At 29.7% G+C, this 27,893-nt stretch overlaps 1 protein-coding gene across 1 annotated transcript; it reads left to right on the top strand.

Moving 5' to 3' along the window:
- Window positions 1–1,018: 1,018 nt before the first annotated feature.
- On the top strand, window positions 1,019–25,831 carry LOC111628901 (testis-expressed protein 264-like). Its single transcript, XM_023372758.1, has 3 exons — window positions 1,019–1,332; window positions 14,077–14,298; window positions 22,732–25,831. The coding sequence occupies exons 1-3, from the start codon at window positions 1,072–1,074 to the stop codon at window positions 23,095–23,097; spliced, it is 849 nt and encodes a 282-aa protein (XP_023228526.1). The 5' UTR covers window positions 1,019–1,071; the 3' UTR covers window positions 23,098–25,831.
- Window positions 25,832–27,893: the final 2,062 nt, after the last annotated feature.

Genomic DNA, 27,893 nt, shown 5'->3' with positions numbered 1-27,893 from the left:
CAATTACACTTTATGATGTAGACAAGAAAGTTTTCTCATTTAAAAAATATTTTAGAAGATAAGAGGACTTATTTTTTACAGAGTAATTTGGAAGACGTTCTCGAAGTTTATCACAATAACAATGTAAAAAAATAGTATATTATTCAATTAGTTTATAATATAGGCAATTATAAACGAATTGTCATACGGTATTTTGTGGTTAGACTACAGCTCTAAAACTATACTTATGAAAATCAAAATTATGTATAAACACAGTTTTTGTGTCAACCGTGCCACAAACATCGCGTTTATACATGATTTTGAGTTCCATAAGTATAGTGTTATAGGTATAGTCAACCATAAACAACTTTAAAATATATACAGATTTTTTGAGTATTTCTTCTCCCACTTTTTATTTTTAAAATTAAACAATATAACGAAAATTCTATGGACGAATAATTTATGTAAAACAATTTAATATTGTTTACACTAAATGTCAGTATATAATCAGTAGCAGACTATTCTTCGAATCAATTTGATTTACATTGAGGCTTTTTAAGAGCCTATTTTCAATGTTAGTGCATACTAATTCGTCTATTTTGAACTTTTAAGTTCCTATTTTTTCTGCCTATTTATACGAATTTTAATGTCTAGCTATCATAGCCTTAATTATTACATGCTACGGGACTATTTCTAGGAAACCGGGATGGTTGTTACCCAATTCCTTTTGTCGTTATAATCTTATAATTTTATTAAAAGTTTCAAATCAGAAATTATACCAAAGCAATTATTGGAGAGAATATCGATAATTAATTAATTGTATATTTAAAAATCAACTACATAAGTTTCATTGAAATCATGTATTTTGAATAAACTTTTTCCATATTATTTGTTTAAATTAGCTTTGTATCATAATAGATATTTATATTGAAGATTTTTAATATTTTAAAACGAAAAATAATAATAGAAATATTTAATTTTCGATTAAATACAAAGCGCATTTTTCGTAATCTACGACATCGCGGCTATTTTTAACAAATTTGGGCGAATTTATTTCCTTGTTTTTACGAAAATGTTCTAAGTCTAACAAAGATGGAGGTCGATTTTGTTCTTGCTATAGCTATCGTCTCGGTGTTAATTGCGTTGTTTTTAACTGTGTTAGCTTATTTAACTTATTCTGGCTTATTTGTCGATATTGAAATTAAAGCGTGTAAACCTCCATTCGAAACATTGACAGTAGCCTATAAATTCGCTCGAGGACCTTACAAAAATTGCGGCCAATTGTTTACAGAAGTGCATAATTTGGTCCCCGAAATGAAATGTATCGGAGTTTATTATGATGATCCCGAAGAGGTAAAAATCTTTCAATTTTACTTTGTTATTTATTGAAACATATGAGGACATTTCAAGGACGCTACCATCACATTTTGCATAACTATCGCAAGTTCTTTATGAATTAATCAAATTTTCAAGACGGAGAGAAGAAGGAAAGTTTTAAACTATACAATTTTACATTTCATTTCAAGTAGAGATGATATAAAATTTATTTTGGGTACTTTATTTTGATATATTATAAAAGACTTAAGATCTGTTACTGTGCTTTTGTTTTCTATCATGATTTCCTTCATAAATAATATAACAGATACTTCACATGATTAGGAATTTTGTTCTTATGACAAATCTTGTCTGAAACTTGTATAGCTTTCACTAGATTGAGAAATGAATTTTTTCCTATATAATATCTAATTTACCTGCTGTAGGCCAGAATATTTTTGATTCACCCAAGAATTGAAAATTATTTTTGAAAATAAATTAATTTTCTTCAAATATAAGAGTTTATTTTAAAAGAAACCATTCATTTTAACTTAATATGTTGATAAACTTTGTGTATTAAAGTTCATATTGTATCAATATTATAGTATACAAGCAATTTTCATATAATTCAGACAGTTTTGTCTGTTTCTTGATATACTATTATATTTATGCCATTTCTTGCTATATTTAAGTTTTCTGAAGACTATTTGGATAAAAATAACAATTGCATTTTTCAGGCTTAATTATTTTGGAGCTTTTTTTTTTCAAAGTTGACATGGTTATAGTTGTTATATTCCATTCCTTTCATTGTATGGCATAGAAAGGACAATTATGATGCAGTTGATATTGTTATTGAAGAGAGCCTATTTCATTACCTGATAAATAGAACTCAAAATGAAAAGATCACTCAATAGTGTCAAATTATCTTTGTAAATAGCTGAATATCCTAATAATATATTTGTCATAATGTTACTATTACAGTATATGGCCTAAACATGATTACATGTTCATTAAAACTAAATAACAACAAAACCTGTTAAATTAAAATTAATGCAGTTGTTGGACAAAAGTTCTTTCATTTATTAATTATAATTTAATATTGTTTTTGTAGCATTATAGTATATTTTGTTCTAACTACTTAAATTTTTTAATAGGGAAATATGGCTTGGATAATTAGTGTTGAGGTTGTACGAGAGACAATTGTTTTTGATTTCTCTATTTTTGTGTGCATTTTATTTAAATTTTCACCAGTTTTCACCAAAAAAGAACAGTTTAAAAGTTGACTTACGACAATTTATCAAAAATTTAAATGAAATGCACTTTGATTTAGAGAGATCTGAATTTGGATTTTTTGATTTCATTAAACAGAATGAATGTATTCAGAATATGTAATGTTAGAATATGTGTTGCAAATGCAATTCACAACAGTGATTGGTACTTTTGACAATAAGCTGGAAAGCTTAAAAGTATTAAAGTTTAAGTGGAATTTTTCATTTTGATCACATTCATAGTTATTGTACAGTACATACTACATCTATACAAAATACATCAATACTCATTACATTTCTAGAAAATAATGCAGCAATGGAGAACAGCATTACATCTCAGACTTCAAGATGCAAAACATCAAACAAACCAAATACACATAAGGCAAGACATTTTCTAGTGAGACTCATTAAGTCCACTTTGGTTTTGTCTGGCCTTGAACCACTGTACCACACTGATTGAACAACACTGAATATGGATCTCAAGCATAAAGAAACAACACAATATATACAGTAGAGCATCGATTATCCGACCCCTGATCAACTGTCACATCGGTTAACCGACCACGTTCTAGTCGGCAATTTCAAATGTCCACTAGTGATGTGGTGCTACAATATTTGCCTATATCTTAGCTACTTTAATATTATTTTTGTTAAACTTTGCATGTTTTAGCTGGCAACACTGGCTCGACCATGAAAGGGAGGTCAGTATTTAAACGAGGCTTAATTTTGTAATTATGAATGGTTGTTCGTTTTGTGAGCAATAAAATAATTTAAAAATAATTTTTAACGATACAATAGCGACAATTATTATTTAAAAAAAAAATTTTGTTAGGCTTAACATCGATGAAAATTCAACACGAAATAGGTTAATAGCGATATACTAATATACTAATTGCATGGGATATACTAATAATGTATTTTTTCATACTTTTCGGTTATCCATTTTTTCAGTTATCTGATCAACCCCAGTCCCCAATCGAGTCAGATAATCGATGCTCTACTGTACCACATCTTACATACATGGACAACAAAATTCTATGCATCCACATAAGCACAGCTAAATCACCTATTAGAAGTTGCATACACTTACTCTACTGAGGGTGCGTTTACTTCTGAGTTAGCAGTGCTAATTCTGATAACCGGATGTGACGTCATTAGCACGTGTATACGTGCTTGCTTGTCCAATTCGAAAGTGAACACATACGCTAACAAGAAATATGGCTGGAAACCGCCATATTTCTTGTTAGCGTATGTGTTCACTTTCGAATTGGACAAGCAAGCACGTATACACGTGCTAATGACGTCACATCCGGTTATCAGAATTAGCACTGCTAACTCAGAAGTAAATGCACCCTTAGAAAATGTATTTAAAAGTTTCCTTAGGTGCTACCGTCACTTCCGGTACACAGAGTGTTGACCTAACTTCGAGTTACGTAATTTTTGTTGCTGGCTCTATCTCCTTGTTCGAAATTCCAGGGAAAATTTGATGGAGTATTTTTCAATTATTTGAATCAACTCGATATCTGAGTGTCGGTTCTTCGAACAAGTAACAACTTTGTCATCTTTTGGATGCAGTCAGTCGCAAATCANAGTGAACACATACGCTAACAAGAAATATGGCTGGAAACCGCCATATTTCTTGTTAGCGTATGTGTTCACTTTCGAATTGGACAAGCAAGCACGTATACACGTGCTAATGACGTCACATCCGGTTATCAGAATTAGCACTGCTAACTCAGAAGTAAATGCACCCTGACATTCAGTGGAGTTTGGCAAAGACAAATGCAGAACACTTCACTTAGATCCTGAAGAAAGATTATGTATGTATGTGAATGTATCAATGAATCCATGGATGAGGATGAAATCTACATATATTTACTCACAAGAACATGCACAATAAAACAAAAACTAACAAAAGAATATGACAATATTTTAAACATAATACTAACTAAATAGCTGAATGCAAACCCACATATAAAGTAATCAATGCATGTTATCTCAATATTGACATTTCATGTGGAGTTATATATTGGAAACACACACAGAACTGAACAACTCCAAAAGAAAATACAATCAACATTAACAAAATACAACTGACAACATCCTAAGTCATCCATAGAAAGGCTGACTCTTTCTCATAAAGAGGTAGGATGAGGCCTCAGAGATTTTAAACCTGCACTAAAAGCATTGTTTTTCTACAGAAAACAAGAAACATTACACTTACACAAAGCTGTAACTCTTGCAGACAGAAACTGTATATCATTAAACTTATATATAATTAAACTTATAAAACACTATCTGGATCTAACACAGTACACAAAATGCACCATCAGGCAGTTGTGGGCTCAGACAGAGGTCCAAGTAGGCACTCCAACAACATCTGTCAGGATGACAAAACTGTATAAAATTATGGCTGACTCATCTGCCTCTTTAGAGTCAGAAGGGTTCATGATTGCCATACAAGACCAGGTCATAAATACAAGAAACTACAGAAACTATATCTTAAGACACAACATTCATAGGTGACACCTGTATGAAATGCCACATCATGCACAAGACTATGCAACACATTGCATTGGGTTTCATACTTTTAACTTAGACTATTTACATCAATATAACCAAATAGTAAGTACTAGTAGCCCGGGAAGCCTCCTAGTGGGCATTGTTTACAAATTTCCATGAAGCACGGTTCCTTTGACTTTTTTCTTCCTATCAATATGCTCTACAGCTCTGTTGTAGTCCCAATGGTAAGATTAGGTGAAGAGATGGCAACCCCCCCAAACTGTAGCCCACTGTGCGAACAATAAAGGCAAAGGAACCATACCCCTACTCATGACCCTTCGCAAGATATAAGCCCATGAAATAATAAATTTCTATTACAAATATACTGAATTATTTATATTGTTATATTGACCAAATAATAATTTATTGGCCAAATGAATAATAATAATTCATATTGTTAATTTAAATAATAATTAAAATTGTTAATTTAATTTGAATGTTTGAAATATGACACACGATAGGGGTGCCCGTCTAGTGTCCGTTATCAAACGGTTACGGGACGGACGGACAGATACCTGTTGAATTGGTTATATACATAGATAATACATGAAAAGTTTGCCTACAAATACAAACTTCTACAGGTTCAGAAACCATACACATCTCAAATGGTCATAGAAAATAACACATGCAAAATATATTAAACTGAGTCATAATCTCAGACAAAACAAACCATTACATTTATTGAAAGACAAAACAAAAGCACATACAACATAGACATAGGCTGTACCAAACACCCACAACATACAAAATACATAAACTGAAAATTTTGATAAATATTCAGAACTTGTCCATGAAATAAATTGTCTATGGAGAATAAGGTATGTATTGTGCCAGTTCTCCTTTCTTGCACATATACAAAATTCTTGAAACATTATATGGCAGCCTTTTGTAGAGTGATGTATGTACTGTTAGAAAGCATGAAACATGTCAAAAAAAATCCTTAAACTCATACATACACAAACAGCACATAAATAAAACATTTACTTTCTGTAGTTATGTCTTGACTGGTCTTGCATAGCACTAAGCATCAGTATTTGTCATGTAGAATATATTTCAACATCATCAAATAATAATAAAGTGGGAAAAAAGAAACAAAATGTAGATTTCATTCTATACAGTGTTAACTATTGAAACAAAACTAAAAAGCATTGGAACATATTTACAAGTGGAGAACCTATAACAACAGTTATTTAACAAATTGATGTTCTAAAAGTGTAATGAATGATTTCTGAGAAATCAGAAATCCCTTTAAGATCAGTACACAAATAGACTCAGAAAGTGCTCTCAAACCCATAACACTAAGAAGCCAAAAATTGAAGTTAATGATACAATATTGATAATGCTCAAGCAAGAATGATGAAGGGAAGCACTTAGCAGTCTGATTTCGAGGGAAAAAGCAGTATATTTTCACAAGAAAGTCAACAATGGCAAAGAATCTTTATTCAGTGAGGATTTATTCATTCAATGAGTATTATTTATTCAGCGAGGATTATTTATTCAGTCATCACTGGATAAAGATTCTTTGTTACTGTTAAATAGTTATGTAATTCATTATCTAGATGTCTGTGGCAAGATATTGTGAGAAAATCAAGATGCTACTTTGAACAAATCTACAATTTTGATAAAATGGGCTTACATTTCAAGTTTCTTTCATACAGAATGCTAGCAGCTTCTAAGAATCATTTACTACTGTTTTCAAAATGAATAAAGAGAGAATCATTATGCCTCTCTGTACAAATACTAATGGGAGTTTACAAACTGCCCCTTTTTGTTATAGGAAAGTTGACCCAACCTCAAGAGCATTTAAAAATGTAAATTTCACTGCACTATGAGCTTACTACAAAGCCCAAAGGTTATTTTGGATGAAATTCAATTTGAAAGAAATTCAGTTGCAAACTTTTCAATTTGAAGAAAAGTTTATATACTTTACCTATTGGAAGAAATTCAGTTGCAAACTTTTCAATTTGAAGAAAAGTTTGCAACTGAATTTCTTCCAATAGTTAAAGTATATTTGAAATAATAGCTCAAGACTGTTCTTGTCCTTGACAACACTTCAGTACATGCCATTGACCTATTTTCTGAAGACATCAAAGTGGTGTTTTTACCATTGGTAATGTTGATGGATAGTTAATCTGAAAAGACATTACATAAGAACTATTTTCAGAAATTCTTGAGAGGACTATCAATGAAGAAACAGAACTCAATAAATTTTTAAAAAATTAATATCAAGTATATAATTTACATGTTAGCATCCCAGTTGAAGAAATACCATCATTTTGAGATATTATATTCTAGAGAATAAAGCGTGTAACAGATGATATCATTGAAACTAATATTGAGATAATCAAGGAAAAAAATAGCTGAGGAAGAACCAACAAACTCAGAAACTATGAGCAATGAAAAATTATAAAAGAACAGCTGATCATTCAGAAGGAAAGAAAGTGAATAATATAGAAAATAAGATATATCGAACAGCAAGATCATTCACTTGCCATTGATATAATCCTTATGAAAAAGTTGCATAATTTTGCTTTAAACACCAAATTTAAATAAAAAAACAAATGAAATTACCAGTTTTGTTTTTTTATCTACATAAATGTTTATCAAAAATTTATAACATTTGCTTTTGAATAAATGCCCAACGAACTTGATGTTTTATGTGTTTTTAGTGTCTTTTGTTCTATTTTTTACAACCAAAAGTTATACTGCAATACAAAACAATTATATAATGAAACACACATTTTGATTTCCAGTAGTACATTTCTAGTACATGAAAAATTCATGAGGAGGTTGTAAGGAAAAACAGTGTAAGAATAACATATAAAAGAAATTGTACAATTTTCAATATACTCGGAAATGATAAACCAAAAGTTAACCATTCCATTGACCTGGGAGTATACTCCATCCTCTAGAGCAGTGTTTTTAATATTTTTTTATTTCATGGCATACTTGAACATATAATTAAATTTCTGTGGAAAAAATTTTAAACATTGTATTGCCATATTACTTTCCACTTGACTTAATTCTTTTTGTATTTTTTTTTTTTTTTTGATTAAATAAAACAGTATTGTTGTGCCGCATTTGGAAAAAAAATGTAGACCCATAAATTCCCGCTGTTGTCTGTCCACTCATCTGTCTTTTCTTAATTTTTAGAATGGAATTAGATTCAAGACAAGATATTAAAATCTTTGGGGCAGACTCTCTGATTAATTATATACAAACATCTGATACAAACTGGAAGTCATGTTGTTTCAATTCAAAAATTCTTCCCTGAAAGGTCTTAGATAGATGATTGAGACAACTCTATAATTAAAGGAATATATATTTTAAAAAGGAGCATATATTTTAAATTAAATTAAAAATATGATTAAAATTGCAGTCTGGCATTGTGACAATATCACAATAAATAACTGCTTGTTGTTCCTTAAAATAGCAGCAGGTTACAATAATAGTTATTTAAATTAATTATTTTTATTTCCATAAAAAAAGCAATTAATATTAAGTCTAAATTTGCATTTAAAAGTAGCATTATAATTTTCTTTAGAAACCTGCCCTATTTCCCACTATTTCTAAATTAAAATAATTCATAATAAATATGGATGATTATAGATACATTTTTGATTTAAAGAAAATTTCATTTTAAATAAAATAACTCAGTGTTAGGTGCATATAATTTTACTTTATGAATATATATTTTTTACTACATTATGTATATGTTTATTTATTATAACAATGAAAAAATCATATAATCAATTTAAAGAGGTTTTAATTTCAACATGTACAGTACTTGTAAGTGTACATGTCAAATTAAAACTACCTTTGGGCTTCTTTTGAAAGTAATTTAATAACCTTCAAAAATTTTTGCATCACACTAGTTGAAAATCACTGCTTTAGAGGATGAATGTTTTCAATGTCAACTTATGTATTTCCCCCCACTTTTAAAGACCTTTATTCAAGACCTCTCCTCTACAGTGCACTACAGAGGTTAGTGATTATACAGAGTTACACAATCTACGTACATGATGTATGATAACAAAACATAATGTACTGTAAAGAAATATATGAAGGTAACGTGGTTACATATACAAGTTATAATCTAATACTGTGTATGTACAATCCATTTAAAGTTTATGCTACCAAATATGGAATAATGCAATTGACAAATACTGATACATATATTACAGAGAATAATGTAATTACAAGTACATAATGCCGCATAGGTATGAGTATATTGTGATGACATGAATTATTGATAGGTGAATGATTAAAACAGTAATATTAAAAATATAAACATGGTAATAGTTATAGGTATTGCGATGACATGATTATTGACAATTAAATGATTGATATAGTAACATTAAAAGTATATACATGAGAGAAATTAGATAAAAGAGGCTCACAAAGCCAAATATGCCAAGGTGGGCAGTTAAGTTATAAGCTGCCTATTTCCCATTTGGCAGAAGTACTTTTTGATTAGAAATTTTAGGCTATTGTAGATTTCCCTATTCTTGGTTAGTTCACAAGGTGCACAATGGCAGCAGATACCATGAGAACCTACCATGATTTGTAGTTCCAGGCATTCCCTCTCTAGACCCAGACAATCAAAGATGTAATGCAGAGAGCCATCAGGCACCCCTTACAAATTGCAGCAGTCATCCTCCTGGATGTGGAAATGGGCAAGAAAGCTGGCAAAGCAGTCATGTCTTGTGAGGAACTGCACCTCCTTGTGAGTTAACATATTCTTTAGGTGGCTGATATGCCTGATGGTTGGGAAAAAGAAACAAGGAATAGCATATGTCCTCCCTCTTCCAAACTTCCTTCTACAGCCTACAGTTGTGGTCTTCCAGCAATGATTTCACAGTGTTCTTTGTGAAGGCAGTAAGCATGTGCATACCAAGACTCTCCTTGCTGCCTTGTCAACTTGTGTATGTGGGAGCTATAGCAAGAAGCCTGAAAGAAAGACTTAAGTTCCTTAAGTACATAATCAACAAGAATACAAACAGCACAGTGTTGGCCAACTATGCCAGGGAACAAGACATAGAGGTTGCATGGGAAGATGCAGCAATAATCTGATCAAATAGAACTCTTAACACCCTCCAATACTTGAAAATAATTGAAATAACTAAAGCCCAGAAAAAACAAATGTACTGATTTTAGAGATTCAAACAGTATCCACAGTGTGGAAATATATTTTTGAAATGTAAACTTTGACACTTATAGCCTATTAGTTATTTTTATCTTAAAATCCTTACTTCTTTAAATTTCTGTTTATATTCTGTCTACTTGGACCATGTTTATTAATAGGAATTAATAGGATTATACTGGTGTAGTTTCTGATTAACAAAGAGATGAGATCGTAGTCAAAAGACGGGAAAATATAAACGACAGCATCAGTAATCAACGAATTGTAAAATTTTTGAACAATTAGGCGAAGTCTCCTAATAATTGTACTATATAATGAATTCATTTTTAAATTTTAAGTTAATAGTTTTATTCCGTTAAATATTCATAAAATATTAGTTATTTTACTTATATACTTATTTTATTTATCATAGTGTCAGTACGTTTTTAATTAATCATAAATTTTATTTAAATTAAATGTATACCAAACAAATATATACATTTTATAATTTTCATCATTGTATAAATAAAATATTCTTTTATTTTTTCTTAACTATTATTAAAATAAATGAAAATTTAATTTAAAATAGAAAAATTACAGATCACTACAAGATGTTAAAGATTATAATCATTTTTAACAAGTTAGAAAGATATGAAGATTACAAGATCATCACTTACACGTCTACAAAAATCATACATGTAATAATTAGTAATTTTATGCTAATATTTTGTTTAAAATCTGGTAATTAATGCATGATAAGTCAATTACCTTCATTAGTAATGTCTTGATTAACTTGTAATTAATTTTTCTATTTTTAGCAAGAAAGGGATGTAGATAATGAAGAAAAGGCGTGAATCATCTGTAACCTGCCATGATATCTAACTAGAAAAATAATGGAATCAGAGAAAGAACACCAAGTAAAACTTTTTTTTTATTGCGTATTGCTCTTGTGAAGCAAGAAAGAAGGTCAGAGAAGAAACTAAAGAATTTCAAATAGTCACTTTCTGTTTGAAATAGTGTTAAATCGTTGTGCCATCTATATGCNTTTTTAACATTAAATTTTAATTATTGTTGTTTTTTATTTTCTTTTTAAATTTTATATTATGTATGTTTAAATTTTAGAACATCTTGAGTTTGTATCTGTTTGATTTTTAGTTTTAAAAACACTATTTTATGTATTCTATGCACTAGTCCTAACTGAGGAAGACCTGTGAATATGTTGAAAATGTTTTATTATAGTAAAATACTATTGGAAATCCAAAGGTGTGTTTCATTATATAATTCTATTTTTTTGTTTCCTTTTTTCTATAAATATTCTAAACCAAAAGAACAAAAGATTTTGAAAACATAAAACAACAGATTCATTAGGCATTTGATACAAATAGATGATCCCTTCTCATTTCTATTATCCCTTCATTTGGTTTAGAAGCAAATTCAAAAGAAGCCTTTGTCATAAGCAGAGGATTTTATGAAAAAGAAAAATAATATTGTCTCCCAAAAAGCCTGTTGACCTTCCCGAGATCAAGAATATAAAATCAAATCAGGCATTTAGAAGCAAAAATTGCAATTAAGGTAGTTCTTGAAGATGAGCTTTTAGGCTTAAAAGTACAGTACTTGGGTGTTAGAAGATAAACTGTTTTCTTAGTTTGGTCTCCAAAAATAGCTTAATATAACACATGGAAATTAAGGATTTAGTGCATTTTTTTAAATTTACACAATCTTTAAAATATGCATATTTTACATTAAATAATTTTTCGTTTATAATAAAATTTTAATCATTATCTAAAATTTTATTGCAAACTAATGAAGTAATTTAAGATACAATATTCATTTTACTGAAATTAAAAATTAAATAAAGTTTTCACTTCAAACTTGTAAATGTAATTTTTCATAGAAGTTTCAAGTCTTCAGCTGTTTTTTAAAACAAATCAAGATAAGAAAAATCAAATTTCTTTGAAATTCTTGTACTGAAAGCTCTAATTTGTATTAACCTATTAGCATAATCAAATATTTTCTTAATGATATGAATAGATCATGCACACATCTTTCATGATGAGACTTGTGTAATTATTGTTGACTGCTAGTATTTTTAAATAAATATTTTCTTATTGGCTGATTATTATACCTGTTTATTAAAACAGGTATAATTCTGAATTACAAAAACTTTATCTTGTTAATAAAATATTTTAATACCAAAAGACAGTTTGTATATTTGAGCCTATATGATTATACTACAAGGGTAATCCCAAAAGTAAGGTCTCCTATTTTTTTAGAAATACAAAGAAACATTTATTTTTAATAGTGTTTACATCATTTTAAAGCTTGAACATTTATCTATTTTTCTACATAATTCCAGGTCAATGCATTTTTGTAGGCACTGTAGCAATTTTTATATGCCTATGTCATACCAGCTCACTTCCAAGTCATGGAACTCATCTTGTGCATACTTTCCAATATTGTATGCAACCTTTCTGTTAAAATCCTATGAATGGTGCTTCAGGAAACCCCAGGAACCAAAATGCAGAGATCATCCAGAGTGATCTGTCAATCTTCATGAATGGTTTGCTCAACCTTTGCAACTGTCTCATTAGAAATTGATAGTCTCCCACTTCTTTCTTTGTCGCGAATTTCAGTACAACCAACTGCAAACTTCCTACACCATTTGTGGACATCCCTATGCACAACTTGCCATACACTTCTGTCAATTGGCAATGAATTTCAATTGGTTTAACATGACATGGCGACGAGATGGTATGACATGGGCATACAAAAACTGCTACAGTGCCTACAAAAATGCATAGACCGGAATGGCAATTATGTAGAAAAATAGATAAATATTCAAGCTTTAAAATGATGTAAACATTGAAAATAAACATTTATTTGTATTTCTAAAAAAAATAGGAGACCTTACTTTTGGGATTACTCTTGTATATTGTATTTAAGAGCTTATCACACATTCAGACTACAGTAGAGCATCGTTTATCCGAAAGTCAATCATCCGAAACGTCGGTTATCCGAAGGAATTCCAGTCGACAAATTTAAATTTTCGCCAGTGCTGTGGCACTGTAATCTTTGGCTATGTCTTCAGCTACTCAAATATTTTACGTTTTTGATACTAAATTAACTTCTAAAGTATAATTTTTTATTGTTTTTATATTTTTCAATATATTTATTTTGTTTGTACAAAATAAAAAAATAATTTTTAACAATACAATAGTCTTCGTTAGGCTCAACATCGACGAAAATTCAATGCAAAGCAACACACAACGGAGAAAAATTTCAACACGGGATAAATTAATATATTTTTTTGTACATAATTGGTTATCCGAACAACCCCAGTCCCCAATTGATTCGGATAAACAACGCTCTACTGTATTTTTCATTTAATATATCTAGTTACAACCAAAGGTAACAATTTCTTTACATCTTCTAGAACATTGTAAAATGAATTTTGGCTATAACACTTGCAGCCCTCTTCAGTTAGATTATTTTGGTCTAGAAGATGTAAAAAAAAAATTGTTACATTTAGTTGTAATTAGAGAGATATATTAAATGAGATAAATAGCCTCAATGTGTGATGAGTCCTTAAATACAAACAGTATAATTTTATAGGGTGAAATAAATAATAAGTTGGCAAGAAACTATTTTTCAGTTTGTATAACTTTGTTTATTAAATATATTAGTACTTGACACTTGTATATCTATTTTGGAAAAACCTTCTACAGTAATGAATTCTTTCTTTAGATAATAATTTTATAAAAAGTAAATTAAATAATAAATTCACTTTTAAAAATATTTCACAAATTTTAATATGAATTTATTATTATTTAGGTTGACTCAAATAATTTGAGATACTTGGTTGGTGCAATAATTAATGATGGACAAACAACAGCTAATCAAGAATATAAAGATAAGTTACTTAGGCAAGGATTTCAGACTGCTTCTTTTCCATCAGTTGATCATGTTGTGATGACTACATTCCCATTCAAAGGAACACTCTCTGTTATGATAGCGATTGCAAGGGTGTATCCAAAACTACGTCAATATCTCAAGGTTTGTCAATGATTAATTTTTAAATTTTAAGTTATATTTTTGAGTTTTATTATTATTATTTTTTTCTTATGTTATGGATAATAATCACTTTTATACACAATTTCTTAATTCTAAATAAGTTACTTTTTGAATGTCAAATTATCTTCAAAAGGTCTGTTGACATTGACTTCATTCTGTTTAAATTAAAAAAAACAGTCTGAAGAAATCAGAAAATATTAATGTATATGAAATATTTAACATCAGAATATATTAATATACTAAATATTTTCTGGCTCCTTGAGACTTTTTCAGTTTTGTGTTTTTCTGTGAATTCAAAAAGTATTTATGCTAGAGTCAAAAATAAACCGAACTTTTAATATAACTTTTATTATATAAATAACTAGCAGACCCCGCCACGCGTTGTTGTGGCTCAAAATGTATCCATTATAAATGTATAACACTTCCCCCGTGTGGGGGGAATTTTTCGAAAAATTTCTTCTTAGTATACATTCTCTCGGCGTACCCTATTAAAACGCAATCAAAAACGCAAAAAGCCGCATCTAAAATAGTATAAATAGAAGCAGAGTTCTTTACGGTAAGCCTTAATCCCGTTCATCTCACCCCAGTGGGGGGAATTTCGACACGTATATTATATAAAAACACGTGCGTATTCGAATTGTGTGAAAATTTCAAAGGAATTGGTAGGAACAAACGAACATTACATTTTTATTTATATAGATAGATAGAAGATGATCTACTTTAGTTCATCCTCACAGAAAAGCAAACTTAGGGCGTCANAATTTTATATATATATATATATATAACAACATTAATTTTTTTATCTTTTCTAAGTTATTGTTACATTATGTTATGTAAGTTAAGTTTTTGTATCATTTCCCTTCTCCCTCTCTTTCGCCACCAGTTTACACCTCCACTGTCGTCTATCATCAAAGATAAAGTGCAAATAAAACTACATTTTTTAATCAATTATTATTCTATTATGGTTATTTATACATTTACAACTACAAAATGCATTTTTCGGTGTTTTCCTTACTATAGTTATTTTTTTAATGTACTACTTAGCTTTAATTTGAGTGTGTTTTTCGTGTTGGAACGAATTATTTGGTTTTACATATAATCGTATGGGAAAAAATGATTCACCTTACGACATTTTCATGATACGATCTCAGTTTCGGAACGGATTAATTTCGTATCCTGAGGTACCACTGTATTTGAAAATTGTTTGATCAAAATTCAAATGAAAAAACAGTGAAATGTGAAAAAAAAGGTAAAAAATATTGGACAGTAATTTTTCACTCACTGATACAGGCCAATTCATTATGCTTATCCTGTTATAGCTTTTGCCTTGCACACTTTTTATTTATTCCCTAAAGTTGAAGGAATATAATATACAATAGCAGGCTTGAAGTGCAGTGATGAAAACTATTAAAGACATTTCAAAAATTGACTTTTGCAGTAGCTGCTTAACAAATCTATACATCAGTAGATTGTGGCAGAAGGAGTTTATTTGAAGGTAATGGATACAAGACATGTTCCAAAAATTTCACTTGGTTTTGATTTTATTACATACTTTTTATTTATGAGAATTTTATATGTAGTTTGTTGTTCATTTAACTTTTCAACTGAAATTAAAATGAGAATCAAAGTCAATTCTCATTAACCTTTCAGCAGTGGGATAGTCAGGTATGGTGCTACCCTGAAGTAGTGGAGAATAAATGTGGGAAATTTTAAACTAAATTTTAAAATATTTTTCCACATGTTTTTTCTCATCACCATTTCGGAAAAAGATTTTGTAAACAGTTATGTCTAGTAAAGAAAAGTCTTTGTTCATTGTTACATAATTCATTTTTTATGTGAATTTTTTTTTGCGGTAGTTTTTGGTGATACCCCCAAAAGAATTTAATGGATATATCAGTTTCTTACCACTGCCACACAATCACCCTGGGCCCCTAATCTTGATTTTTTCGTGTTGTACTTGAATTGATGTTATCGAACTCACTTGTGTTACTATGACTCACATAATTGGTAGTCTCGAGTTAGACCCATCAAGCAAACTCAAAAGGCGAGCGGAAATACATCATACTCACTTGGTTAAGTATGTCATTAAGCATGTAATGATGGGATTATTTACAATGCATCTGAGTTTGCGACTATACTGATTTGACCAATCAACTTGAGTGTAACAAGTTGTAAACAAATCAACATGAATTAGTTTACACATGTTATAGTTAAAAGTTTGTCTTATAGGAATATAGTACACAGAAACAAAATGGAAACCTTCAATGTTTTATTTTAAAAAATAAGCGAAAAGAACAAAAAGAAATATTAGTAACATATATAAAAAATAATAAGAAAATGAACAGTGGAAAATTCTACAACAAATTTACNTTTGATTAGTGCTAAACATTCCGGGGGTCATAAAGATGCTACAGTTAAAATTTGGTAACGATTGGTTCAGTAGTTTTCACGGTTAGTGGTCACAAACGAAAACTACGTTGTCTCTTTATATAGTAGTATAGATACAAGTATTTACAGAAGACTAACTTCAAAATAAACCTTATCTACTGCTTGCAGCTACATACCCCTGCTGACTTACATATCATTTGTCAAAACAATACTGGAAACTTTTTTTGGTCTTTAACATGTTGACTGCCAAACTACAACAATTATCTTGTAGTCTGCGGTGATACTGTACAAGATAACTTATACAGTGTTGTCCATCATGTTTTGCTAGATATGACTATTCCTATAGTAAGTAGTTATTATAACTGATTAGTGTGTGTTGGGAATGAGAACAACACATCAATTGGGCATTATAAAACAAACTATAAAGTTAAAATCTGATATGTTTTCTGTTTTGATTGCCAGATACAAACATTTTTGTAGTAAATATACTAACAAAGTGGCTAATTTGTGCCTGGAATATAAATGACAAATCAATTTGGTGTCATAAAAGGAAATATTTATTGAAAAAATATTGAAAAACATTAAAAAGTAAAAAAAAAAATTATTTATATTATTCAAATTAAGGATATTGTCGCAATTTCTATCTTGGCTTTCATTGTTTATTTCTGGTAGCAAATATTTGTCTGAAAAGAGCATAACAATGCCTTTCTAATTTTCATACTTCCTTCAGAATTATAGCAAGATAAGCTTGGTGAATGTACTCAGAAAGATAATGGAGTGAAAAATTTCCCCAAAAGTAGGTGTCAATGGGTGATTAATTACTGCCCAATATTATACCAGATTTTTCATGAATTTTGAAGTTATGAATGAAAATAAGATTTAAAAATTTTTTAAAAATATCAGTTTCTTTACATCAAATTGTAAAGTAAAAACTATATCATTATTGGAAAAATGAGGCACACAAACAAGATGATATATACAGTGGTACCTCAGGATACGAACGCCCCAGCATACGAAATTTTCAGTATACGACATGAAATTCGAACATATTTTTTCTCCACGATACGAACAAAAACTCACCATACGACGTTANTTATGCTTATCCTGTTATAGCTTTTGCCTTGCACACTTTTTATTTATTCCCTAAAGTTGAAGGAATATAATATACAATAGCAGGCTTGAAGTGCAGTGATGAAAACTATTAAAGACATTTCAAAAATTGACTTTTGCAGTAGCTGCTTAACAAATCTATACATCAGTAGATTGTGGCAGAAGGAGTTTATTTGAAGGTAATGGATACAAGACATGTTCCAAAAATTTCACTTGGTTTTGATTTTATTACATACTTTTTATTTATGAGAATTTTATATGTAGTTTGTTGTTCATTTAACTTTTCAACTGAAATTAAAATGAGAATCAAAGTCAATTCTCATTAACCTTTCAGCAGTGGGATAGTCAGGTATGGTGCTACCCTGAAGTAGTGGAGAATAAATGTGGGAAATTTTAAACTAAATTTTAAAATATTTTTCCACATGTTTTTTCTCATCACCATTTCGGAAAAAGATTTTGTAAACAGTTATGTCTAGTAAAGAAAAGTCTTTGTTCATTGTTACATAATTCATTTTTTATGTGAATTTTTTTTTGCGGTAGTTTTTGGTGATACCCCCAAAAGAATTTAATGGATATATCAGTTTCTTACCACTGCCACACAATCACCCTGGGCCCCTAATCTTGATTTTTTCGTGTTGTACTTGAATTGATGTTATCGAACTCACTTGTGTTACTATGACTCACATAATTGGTAGTCTCGAGTTAGACCCATCAAGCAAACTCAAAAGGCGAGCGGAAATACATCATACTCACTTGGTTAAGTATGTCATTAAGCATGTAATGATGGGATTATTTACAATGCATCTGAGTTTGCGACTATACTGATTTGACCAATCAACTTGAGTGTAACAAGTTGTAAACAAATCAACATGAATTAGTTTACACATGTTATAGTTAAAAGTTTGTCTTATAGGAATATAGTACACAGAAACAAAATGGAAACCTTCAATGTTTTATTTTAAAAAATAAGCGAAAAGAACAAAAAGAAATATTAGTAACATATATAAAAAATAATAAGAAAATGAACAGTGGAAAATTCTACAACAAATTTACAAGAAAAGGACAATTCAATTTGTGGAAAGAATTAGCTGAAAAATTAATTGCATGTGTTGGAGCTAAAAAATCCATTGTGTAATGGAAAAAGTATTTTAATTTAATCCTTTCTTCATAAAGTTTTCTTCCTTGATCTATTTCTTAAATTGTTTTGTCTATTAAGATTATTTATTAATTAGAACTTAACACTTCTAATTAATAAATAATCTTAATATAGTGTCTATGCTTTTAATAATTTATACATATAATTTACTATCATTTTAATTCTCTTTTTCGACGAATTAGACACTTTTTATTTTTGGAAAAATTTGCTGTATAATTTTATCAACTATGAATTAAATTTTTTATTAGTGTTGACCTGACATGAAAAGAAATGGCATCTGCTCATGGTCAAAAAATTCGTTGTCTTCTCAAACAACGTCTTTTGTCTCTTTCTAACTCTTTGATAGTGATAAGAATTGCGTATCCATCAGCCATTTTCACTTTTGTGTAGTGATCTCACATGCTTGACTGAACATGAGTAGCAACTCACATGGGGAGATGGGAAAACATGTGAGGGATAACTTGAGACTGACCAATTTGACGTCAGAGTTTGAGATGGTACCACGTGACACCTTCAACACGTTGAGAGTTGTAACACGAAAAACTCAAGACTAAGGGCCCTGGACGGATATATCTGTCTCACTGTTGAGTGGTTAATTGAATACAGGAAATCCTTGTTAATTTGAACTTGGATAGTTCAAAATTCTGTTAGTTTGTAACATTACTATTTGACCCAGCTGGGGATATAGAGATTTACATGTTAAGGAATTTGGTTAGTTTGAAAATGGCTACTCTGAAATTCTAAGCGAAAATTCTGTCCAAACTGTGATATGTGTATGTTAACTCATTTGTTTAGATTGAAGTGCCTCCATACTATAAGAGAACAATAGACAAAGAACAACGCTAATCTGGTCAACATGGTTTTTGCTTTTACAGTAACACATTTTCGAGTGACACCTTACTATTCTTTTTTTCTCTTACCTCATAAAATAGGGCTGGGTTTTGGGATTTCAAATTTGGGCTACAAATAGCAGATTGAGATATCTGTAGGGCTGTCTACAACCATACAGATTTGGGTAACTTACTACTTTTTGGACTTCTTTAAAAATACTTTAGGTTACACTTCAAGAAATTCTGTTTTAATTTTTATAAAACCTACCTGGCAACCTGTGAGATTCTCACCAGTCACATTCTGTTTACCTGCAGTTTATTTAAATTATCATCATCAATTAACAAAAATAGCATTCTGTATAATAGCCATATTCCATTTGCTTAATAAATTACATCAGCTACAGCGTTTGGCATATTGTACAGAAATATTGATATGTAAATAATAATTTGTAAGTTGATAATTTCAAGTCACCATTATTTTGTCCCTTGAATTTCAAACTAATGAGGATTTCCTGTAGTATGTTTTTATTTATGATATGGACTGTTTATTTTGAAAGTGATGTAAGTCCATTTTTGGAAAAAAATTGAGAAATCACATAATACAGCGGAACCTCGGTATACGACCTTAATCCGTTCCTGATGTTTGGACTTATACTGAATAGGGCGTATACCAAACCAACCTTTCCCATAAGAAGTAATGTAAAAATGATTAATATGTTCTCATGAAAAAAAATGGCTGGCTTTTACACCTCGCTTTCCTGGCTAGTTCCTGCTTGAATTTTCATGAGATCAGCATGTATCTTTTTAGCTTTCTCGCAAATAATTGCTTCCGATATGCTGTCTCCAGCACACTGTTTTTCAGTTATCCAAAGCAAAAGCAATTTCTAAACATGATCTAATGTCTTCGATCTCTGTTTAGAAATTGATTTAAATTAATTAACCCCTTTCACAACGTTAGCAGATTTAATAATGTCTTTATTTTTCACGATTGTCGATATCGTCGTTCTGGGAATACGGTATGCAACAGTTAAAATCTCGAACACGCATGCCACCTTCATATTTCTCAACAATTTCTTTTATCAGTTCCATTGTGATCCTAGTCATTTTTTTTAGTTTTCTGTTGCTTTTCATTTGCATTTTTGCAATTCATGATTAATAAAAATAATAACATTTTACTTACAAATTAAAATCAGAAAAAATTTAACAAAGTTATAAACCGTTGCACCGCAAACGTCTAGTCTGATCTAGTACACCGATAGTGCTACTTGTTCATAGATAACGCGTATAATTGAATTAAGTCGTATACTGAACAAAAGTCATATACTGAGCAAAATTTGTTTCGTCCAAATAGGACGTATTTCGAATTGGATGTATTCTAAAGCAGACGTATACCGAGGTACCACTGTATATATACAATTTAGTGTGAACTTTTTATTTATAAACAATTCACACTTAGCATTTTAAAATAACATATACTTTGATGAATTAAAAATTCATCAGTAAATGACATTGCATAACCATTGATTATGAAAGTGGTGTAAGTCCATTTTCTGTAGTCTAATTATTAAGCACTTGGGCTGTCCATAAATTAATCTGCATTTTTCTTGAAATTTTTACTCTCTCTCTTGTCCCAATTTGTCTAAGTTTTTGTAACTAACCCCTTCTCCTTCACGGATGTCCAACATAACTCAACCCCCATTAAAACCTTCATTACTTTATGAATGACAGATATCGTAAATAGAAATGAAACATACAAGAAACTGAAATAAATATAATAAAGTGCATAAACTGTATAAAATTTAATGAAATAAATGGATGTCCACTAATGCTAAATCCCCTCCCTCCCTTCCAATGTGGACATCATTTATGGACAGCCTCTTACAACAGAGGATAAAACTATGAATTTTACCAACAAATGTACAATTTGATGGAATGGAAAAAATCCATGTAATGAACCTATATGAAAAGCAGTGTCTAATGATAAGCTCATGATAATGATAAACTTATTATAAAATAGTTTAACAATAAGTAAAAATTTTTAATGTTCAGAATAAACAACGCTATTTTATTTCTTGTTGTTATATATAAATAAATAAATAATTGCTTACTGGAATTAATTAAATAATTTATTCCAGCATTAAATGTTGTGCTGGACTAGAGAAAGGTGTTTGTTTATTTAATTATATATAAACAAAATCAGAATAAAACACAATGTGTTTCAAGTGAAATTGAGTTTTACAAAATATAAATTTAATGAATATTACAGTTCAATAATTATGAAAGTGGTGTAAGTCCATTTATTACCCAGAAAGAATATATTCGTTTAATTAAATTCACATAGAATTCTTTATGCAATCAACTTACATATTTCTAAAGTCATAGGAACATTGTCAAACTTAGTACAATTTATTTATATTTTTGAATTAACTAAAATGCAAATGTTTAAATATCTTGAAAGAAGAAAAAATGGACTTGCGCCACTTTCAAAATAAATGGTCCATATATGAACATTTATTATCTGCATTTTATAATGGAAAAAATTAAAGTAAAACTATTTAGTTTATCCAACATTTATTAGAATTATCCTTATCACAGTTGATACTTCAAATGCTAGATTGGCTAGTAAAACTTCAAGATACATTAGATCTAGGATTTAAGAAATTAAAATATCAATATATAAATTTACATTGAAAAAGAAAAAGTAACTAATGACAGACATTTCTGAAATAATTAATTTAAAACAATATTATTTTCTTTAAATTTGTAATATTAATTATTTTTTTTTTTTTTTCAAACAATCTTTTGGAAAGTTTCAGTAAATAAATCGAACAAGTTCTTAAATAATAATAACCAGCTTTTAAAAATATGAACTGTCAATTTTTTAATGCCTTTGCATATTTGATAAACAGAATTTTATTTACTTAAATTTAGGAAAGGAAACTGTGTGCTCATCCAGTCATGGAAATTTATAATAAAGAAGAAATTGTCTTCTTAGCTCCTTTAGCTAAGCAAGATGAATTTTATGTTTCAGAAGCTTTAGAAGAAAGTGAAGAAGAAACCCCATCTAATCAAGTTCAATCAGACTCAGATATGTCAAAAATAACAGAAATAGAAGGAGAAAAAGTTTCAGATGAAAGAGAGACAGTTCCGCCACCTCCCTTTAGTGGTTCCAGTTGTTCCAATAGTGTTGAATTTATATCACATGTTGATGTTCCAGAAGAAAATGGAAATAGTAAAGCTAATGGTTCAGACAGAAGCACAGCATCATCATTTGAGGAATTACAAATGGATTCATGAATTATTTTTAAATACAGAAAATGTTTTACAAATAATCTTTAGTATTTTCTTTGGAGCTGACAGTAATTTGGTCATTAATACCAATAATGCTCCAATCAAATAATACTTGTATTTGATGTTATAAATTCACAAATTTAATTATGCTAAGAATGCCATCTCTTTTATGAAAAAAAAATTTTTTTTATTAACATTTCAGCTTCACTAGTATACGTACAATCAGGAATATTTTGTTTCCAATATAACTATTAATAATAATATATAAATTATTCAAGATACATTCCATTTTATTAAGCTATTTTATAAGATTTATATTTAACATTAATAATCATTTATACTTGTAATAAGTTAGTTAAAAAATTAGAAGTTTTTTACATTAATATTAATAAGATTGTATCAAAAAATATATTCCTTTCATATATTTTTATTTTCTATAGATTATGTAGTTTATACTTTGGTTTAAGATGGTATTCTTAGCAACTAGAATTATATATTATAGTTAGATATTACCCTTATAGTGCCAGATTGAATTAGAACTTTACATATCTCATTGAAAAAGTGCTCATTATCAATTCTTATAAGTTTTCAATTAAGAATTTCCTTCTAAACAGCTGATTTCTGTTTTATCTCGTTCTCCTGACAAAAAAATAAGTTAAAATCTTTTCAAAAATATACTTAAGTTATATGTTCCATTATTTTAGATAGATTTCATTAATAAAAATTTATTTCAATTCAAAATAAATTGATGCAAAGCTGAGTTTTATAAATAAATATTTTAAAATGTTAAGTAAAAATCTCAACATACTGACACTAAAGGCTAATATGATTAAAACTTAATCATATGTTATTTTAATGAGTTTTGAAAATGTTTTAAGAAAAGAAATAATAATAATTTAAATTTTTCTATCTTCCTTAGATTTTTATGGAATTTACTAGTTATTTCCCTCAATATTGTCTAAAATTCTTGGCATTTAAATATGAATGTTATGTGATATTTAAAATGGCTATAAAAAATCAAGCTATAAAAAAGATCTCCAATGTTATTTTCTCACTGTTACATTTATACAAAAAGATGTAAAATCACTTCAAGAGTTACACATGATCAGAATTAATTTTGGAAAGCTTGGTGATAGTAACTACTTATCTTTTTTAATGTAGTGAATTTATTTAAAGTCATATTCAAAAGATATATTCTTCCTTTATATGATGGAAATACCAATTTATCAGTGTTATAAAGAAAAATCTATATTGCTAAGTCATTATCAAAAGTATTATATAAGAAGATTATTCTAATATTGGGCATCACCTCAAAAACAAAGTGCACATTCATATAATGTACATACGTAGATGTAAATTCTTTGTGTAATTAAGGATAATCTTTGTTTTGTGATATTTTCGTACATTTATAATTTTGTAATTTCCTTAATGTCAGCCATTAAATTTTCTTGCAGAGATCCTCAAATTTAGAAATATTTCAGTGAAAAATGCAAATTGAGACTCTGCAGGCCAGAGTGCCTTATTCAAGAGTATATTTGCAATTTTAGTAATTATTTGTTTATATAATTTTAATTAAAAATAAATATTTTTTAGTTAATTTTAGTTCAATCAGTATTTGAATTTTTAATATTCAATATTTCTTCCTGCGTAAATTTCAGCATTTGTTTGCACAATGAAAATTGTGTAATGTTATGAATAATTTAAATAAGTAATTGTTGTAAATCTAATAGCATAATTCATCTCTTTCATGTCACAAGCTCTAAATTCAGCAATGGAACTGTAATGTGCATTACTGATGTCATTCAGTAAAAATAGTTGTGAATGCTGTAATGTATAATCAGTGATGTGTGATGAGTTAACATTAAACTATGCATAAATTATAAATATTATTCTGCTTTGTTGTTTAGATATTTAACTAATGTAAAATTACGTATTTCGTTTAAAGTTCGAAATTTGTCACAAAAAATGTCATATTAGTAAAAGATAAGAAACTTGTTATATGGAGAGATCGTGAATAGAATTTGTCTTATGATATTCCTGAAATTCATAAAATGTTTGCTCATTCGCACTATTGTAAAACATTCAAAATTCGTAAAAATGAATTTCATTGCTTTAAAGCAACGAAATAGCAATAGAAATATTTGTACACAAGATGTTCCCTGTATTTTCTTGGTTATTTGCATTTGCTTTCATAAGGATTCCACGATGTGAAAAGTATTCATATTAAACTTAATTTGCAACATGTTAATGAAATAATTTTCTGTTTTATTTATACCTTCGTAAAAATAGTCATTTAAATGATTCAGCAATATAAGTATAATAACTGGACTTCTTGAGCAGCTGTGTATTTAAGGTGTATATATATAGGCCTACACATACAAATTTTGCACGTTTTTTCATTAAATTAAAGCGTATTTTTCATGCACGCTTTGTCATTATTAAACCAACAAACAATCTTGTAGATTGCTGATTTAATAATAATGACGATTTACATATTAAATAGGACATACAGTGGAACCTGGTTAACTTGAATCTCGTGGAAAAAATTCACACTTGGGTTAACTCGAATTCCGCGAAACTTTTTAACTTTGATTTAACATGTTATGCTAATCTATTGGGGAAAGAAAATGACGTCGAGTTAACCAGATTCCACTGTATTTCTAAATACGGTAGTAAAGAAACTGTAAACTTAGTTTTGTCATTCTTGATGGTAAAAATTTAATAAACCTGCTTTTTAACACATTTTTATGAAAATGCATTAATTCTCAACAGACCTTTCGGGTTGTTTATATGTCAGTTTATTAAAGTTCTTTAAAGACGACAATAAAATCAGTTTTACATCATTTTTCTATTGAATGTATGCAATTATGACGCTAATTCCGACGAGAGCATACCTACAAGAATAATAAGAATTGGGTCATTGCAGTAGCCTTAAGAAAATGTTTCATTGGTCATATTCGTTATTTTAGAACTTTTCGTCAATATACAATTTTCCATACACACTTTATATTAATTAACTTATATACTGTATATAATAGCTTTCACAAGTAAATTTCTTATTTAAATAAGTTAAAAGCACTACTATTTCACACCAAAATGGTACGTCGCGTCGTGAGAAATCTGGCACCTAACATATCACGATTTCGGTTTATCAGCAGTCTTTTCCAATCAGCTTTATTCTAATTAAAGCATATACATTTCTTTGAATATCATTATTTAAAATCAACCTTCGGTGCGCACAAACATTTTTAAAGATCGGCATGCTTACTATATGGCCCACAGACTCAAAAAGGTTCACAGTTTGTTTGTGACAACGCGCAACACTTGGGCCATCTGCCTGGGGGATGCCTTCCGGGAGGTCTTTTTAAGGAAAACGCCCGTTTATACATTACAGACGTTGAGAGAAAACGTGGCTAGCCCGTCCGAGTGAGGCGCGAACCCACGTCTGAACTCCTAGTGTTTAGGGAACGAAAACCGCTTGGCCACTGATGCGCCCGAAAAGATTCGCCTCCGTATATTAATTAAATATCAGGCCGGATGCCCAAGCAGTCAAGACGGGAGCCTATTGCTCTGGGGGACCCAGGATTGAATCTCAACTGGGTCGCAAAACTCCCAGGCATTTTTCGGGGGGTGGATCATCCGAATTCCAGATATGTCATGGTCCTGTCCCTCACCACCCAGCCGTCCCATTGTGGTCATGGTCGAATCATAATGGGCTTGCTAAAAGACGCCCTCTTAGTGCCCACAGGGCAGAAAGAATATAAAAAATTTTCAACTGGCAAAGAGCTTAATTTTGAGGGTAGTAGGGTAGCGATGAGTTTTATAAGAGAATTGTAAATGTTAATAACGAATAAAATTATTAAGTCCATCCTTTTTCGAGATCTGACACAATACTCCTCTATTTCCCCACCCCTTTAACCATCAAAATTTAATAGCATCAATGTTCCTTGTACACAAGCTATCATGCCAAATTTCGTTTCATATAGATGCCAACACATATACAGAATATATTTTTTTTTTTTTTTAATTTTTTGAGTTCAGGAGGTGTCAAAATGTGAAAATTTGTAAAAAATCTCTGAGGGTCAAATTTAATACGATTCCAATGCTTTTTCCTTGTTACGTATACATAACAGTTGAGAAAGTAAAATTAAGCATGTTTTAGAAATGCATTTAACTTATCATTACAGATCCTTTTGTCTTGTTTATAAACGTTTAAATAAATGTTAAAGAAAGAAATGTCTTGTTATTTATTTTCAAAATTAAAAAAAAAATCTAAGAAGAGTCATTTTGACTATCACCATCTCAGCTAAGAGAAAAACGCTTCCTTCCCTTTGCAACACTTTTACACAAGTTAGCATATTCTAAGTCGTTGCCTTTACACAATACAAATGACACTTTTGACTAAAAGGAAAATGGCGGACGTGTATTCAATTTTCTTTAAACATGGCATTGCTACAGCCAGAGTCGGTAGATTACCTGGTCTTTCGACTAACAGTTCAAACTTAGCTAGAGCCAGTATTTGCCGCTATTTGACCCTCGGTTGGTAGAAGAGCTTTTTCTTGCTTTGGATATACTGGTAAAGCCAGTGATTTCGACCTATAATAGTTGTTTTTTTTTACGCTAAAATGTCAGCGTGTTTTCTGCCAGGATGCAAGGCAGGATATGTCATCAAACGAGAAGAGACATTTCTTCCGTATTCCTGGCGATAAGATTAAAGCGTGGATGCGATGCATTCCACAAGAGGACAAGATGCTAACAAGTAAATGTTACGTTTGTGACGTACATTTTACAAGTAAATTTAT

Source organism: Centruroides sculpturatus, unplaced genomic scaffold, assembly GCF_000671375.1.
Source record: "Centruroides sculpturatus isolate CEXI.00-Female unplaced genomic scaffold, Cexi_2.0 scaffold423, whole genome shotgun sequence".
NCBI lineage: Eukaryota > Metazoa > Arthropoda > Arachnida > Scorpiones > Buthidae > Centruroides > Centruroides sculpturatus.
The sequence above is the reverse complement of the archived record's forward strand: the minus strand, read 5'-3'. Positions and strand labels throughout refer to the sequence as shown.

Excerpts from the sequence above, each read along its gene's own strand:
- LOC111628901 (XM_023372758.1), top strand. The coding sequence starts at position 1,072 with ATGGAGGTCGATTTTGTTCTTGCTATAGCTATCGTCTCGGTGTTAATT. Across the intron at positions 1,333-14,076 it reads ATTATGATGATCCCGAAGAG|GTTGACTCAAATAATTTGAG; the intron begins GTAAAAATCTTT and ends ATTATTATTTAG. Across the intron at positions 14,299-22,731 it reads AACTACGTCAATATCTCAAG|GAAAGGAAACTGTGTGCTCA; the intron begins GTTTGTCAATGA and ends ACTTAAATTTAG.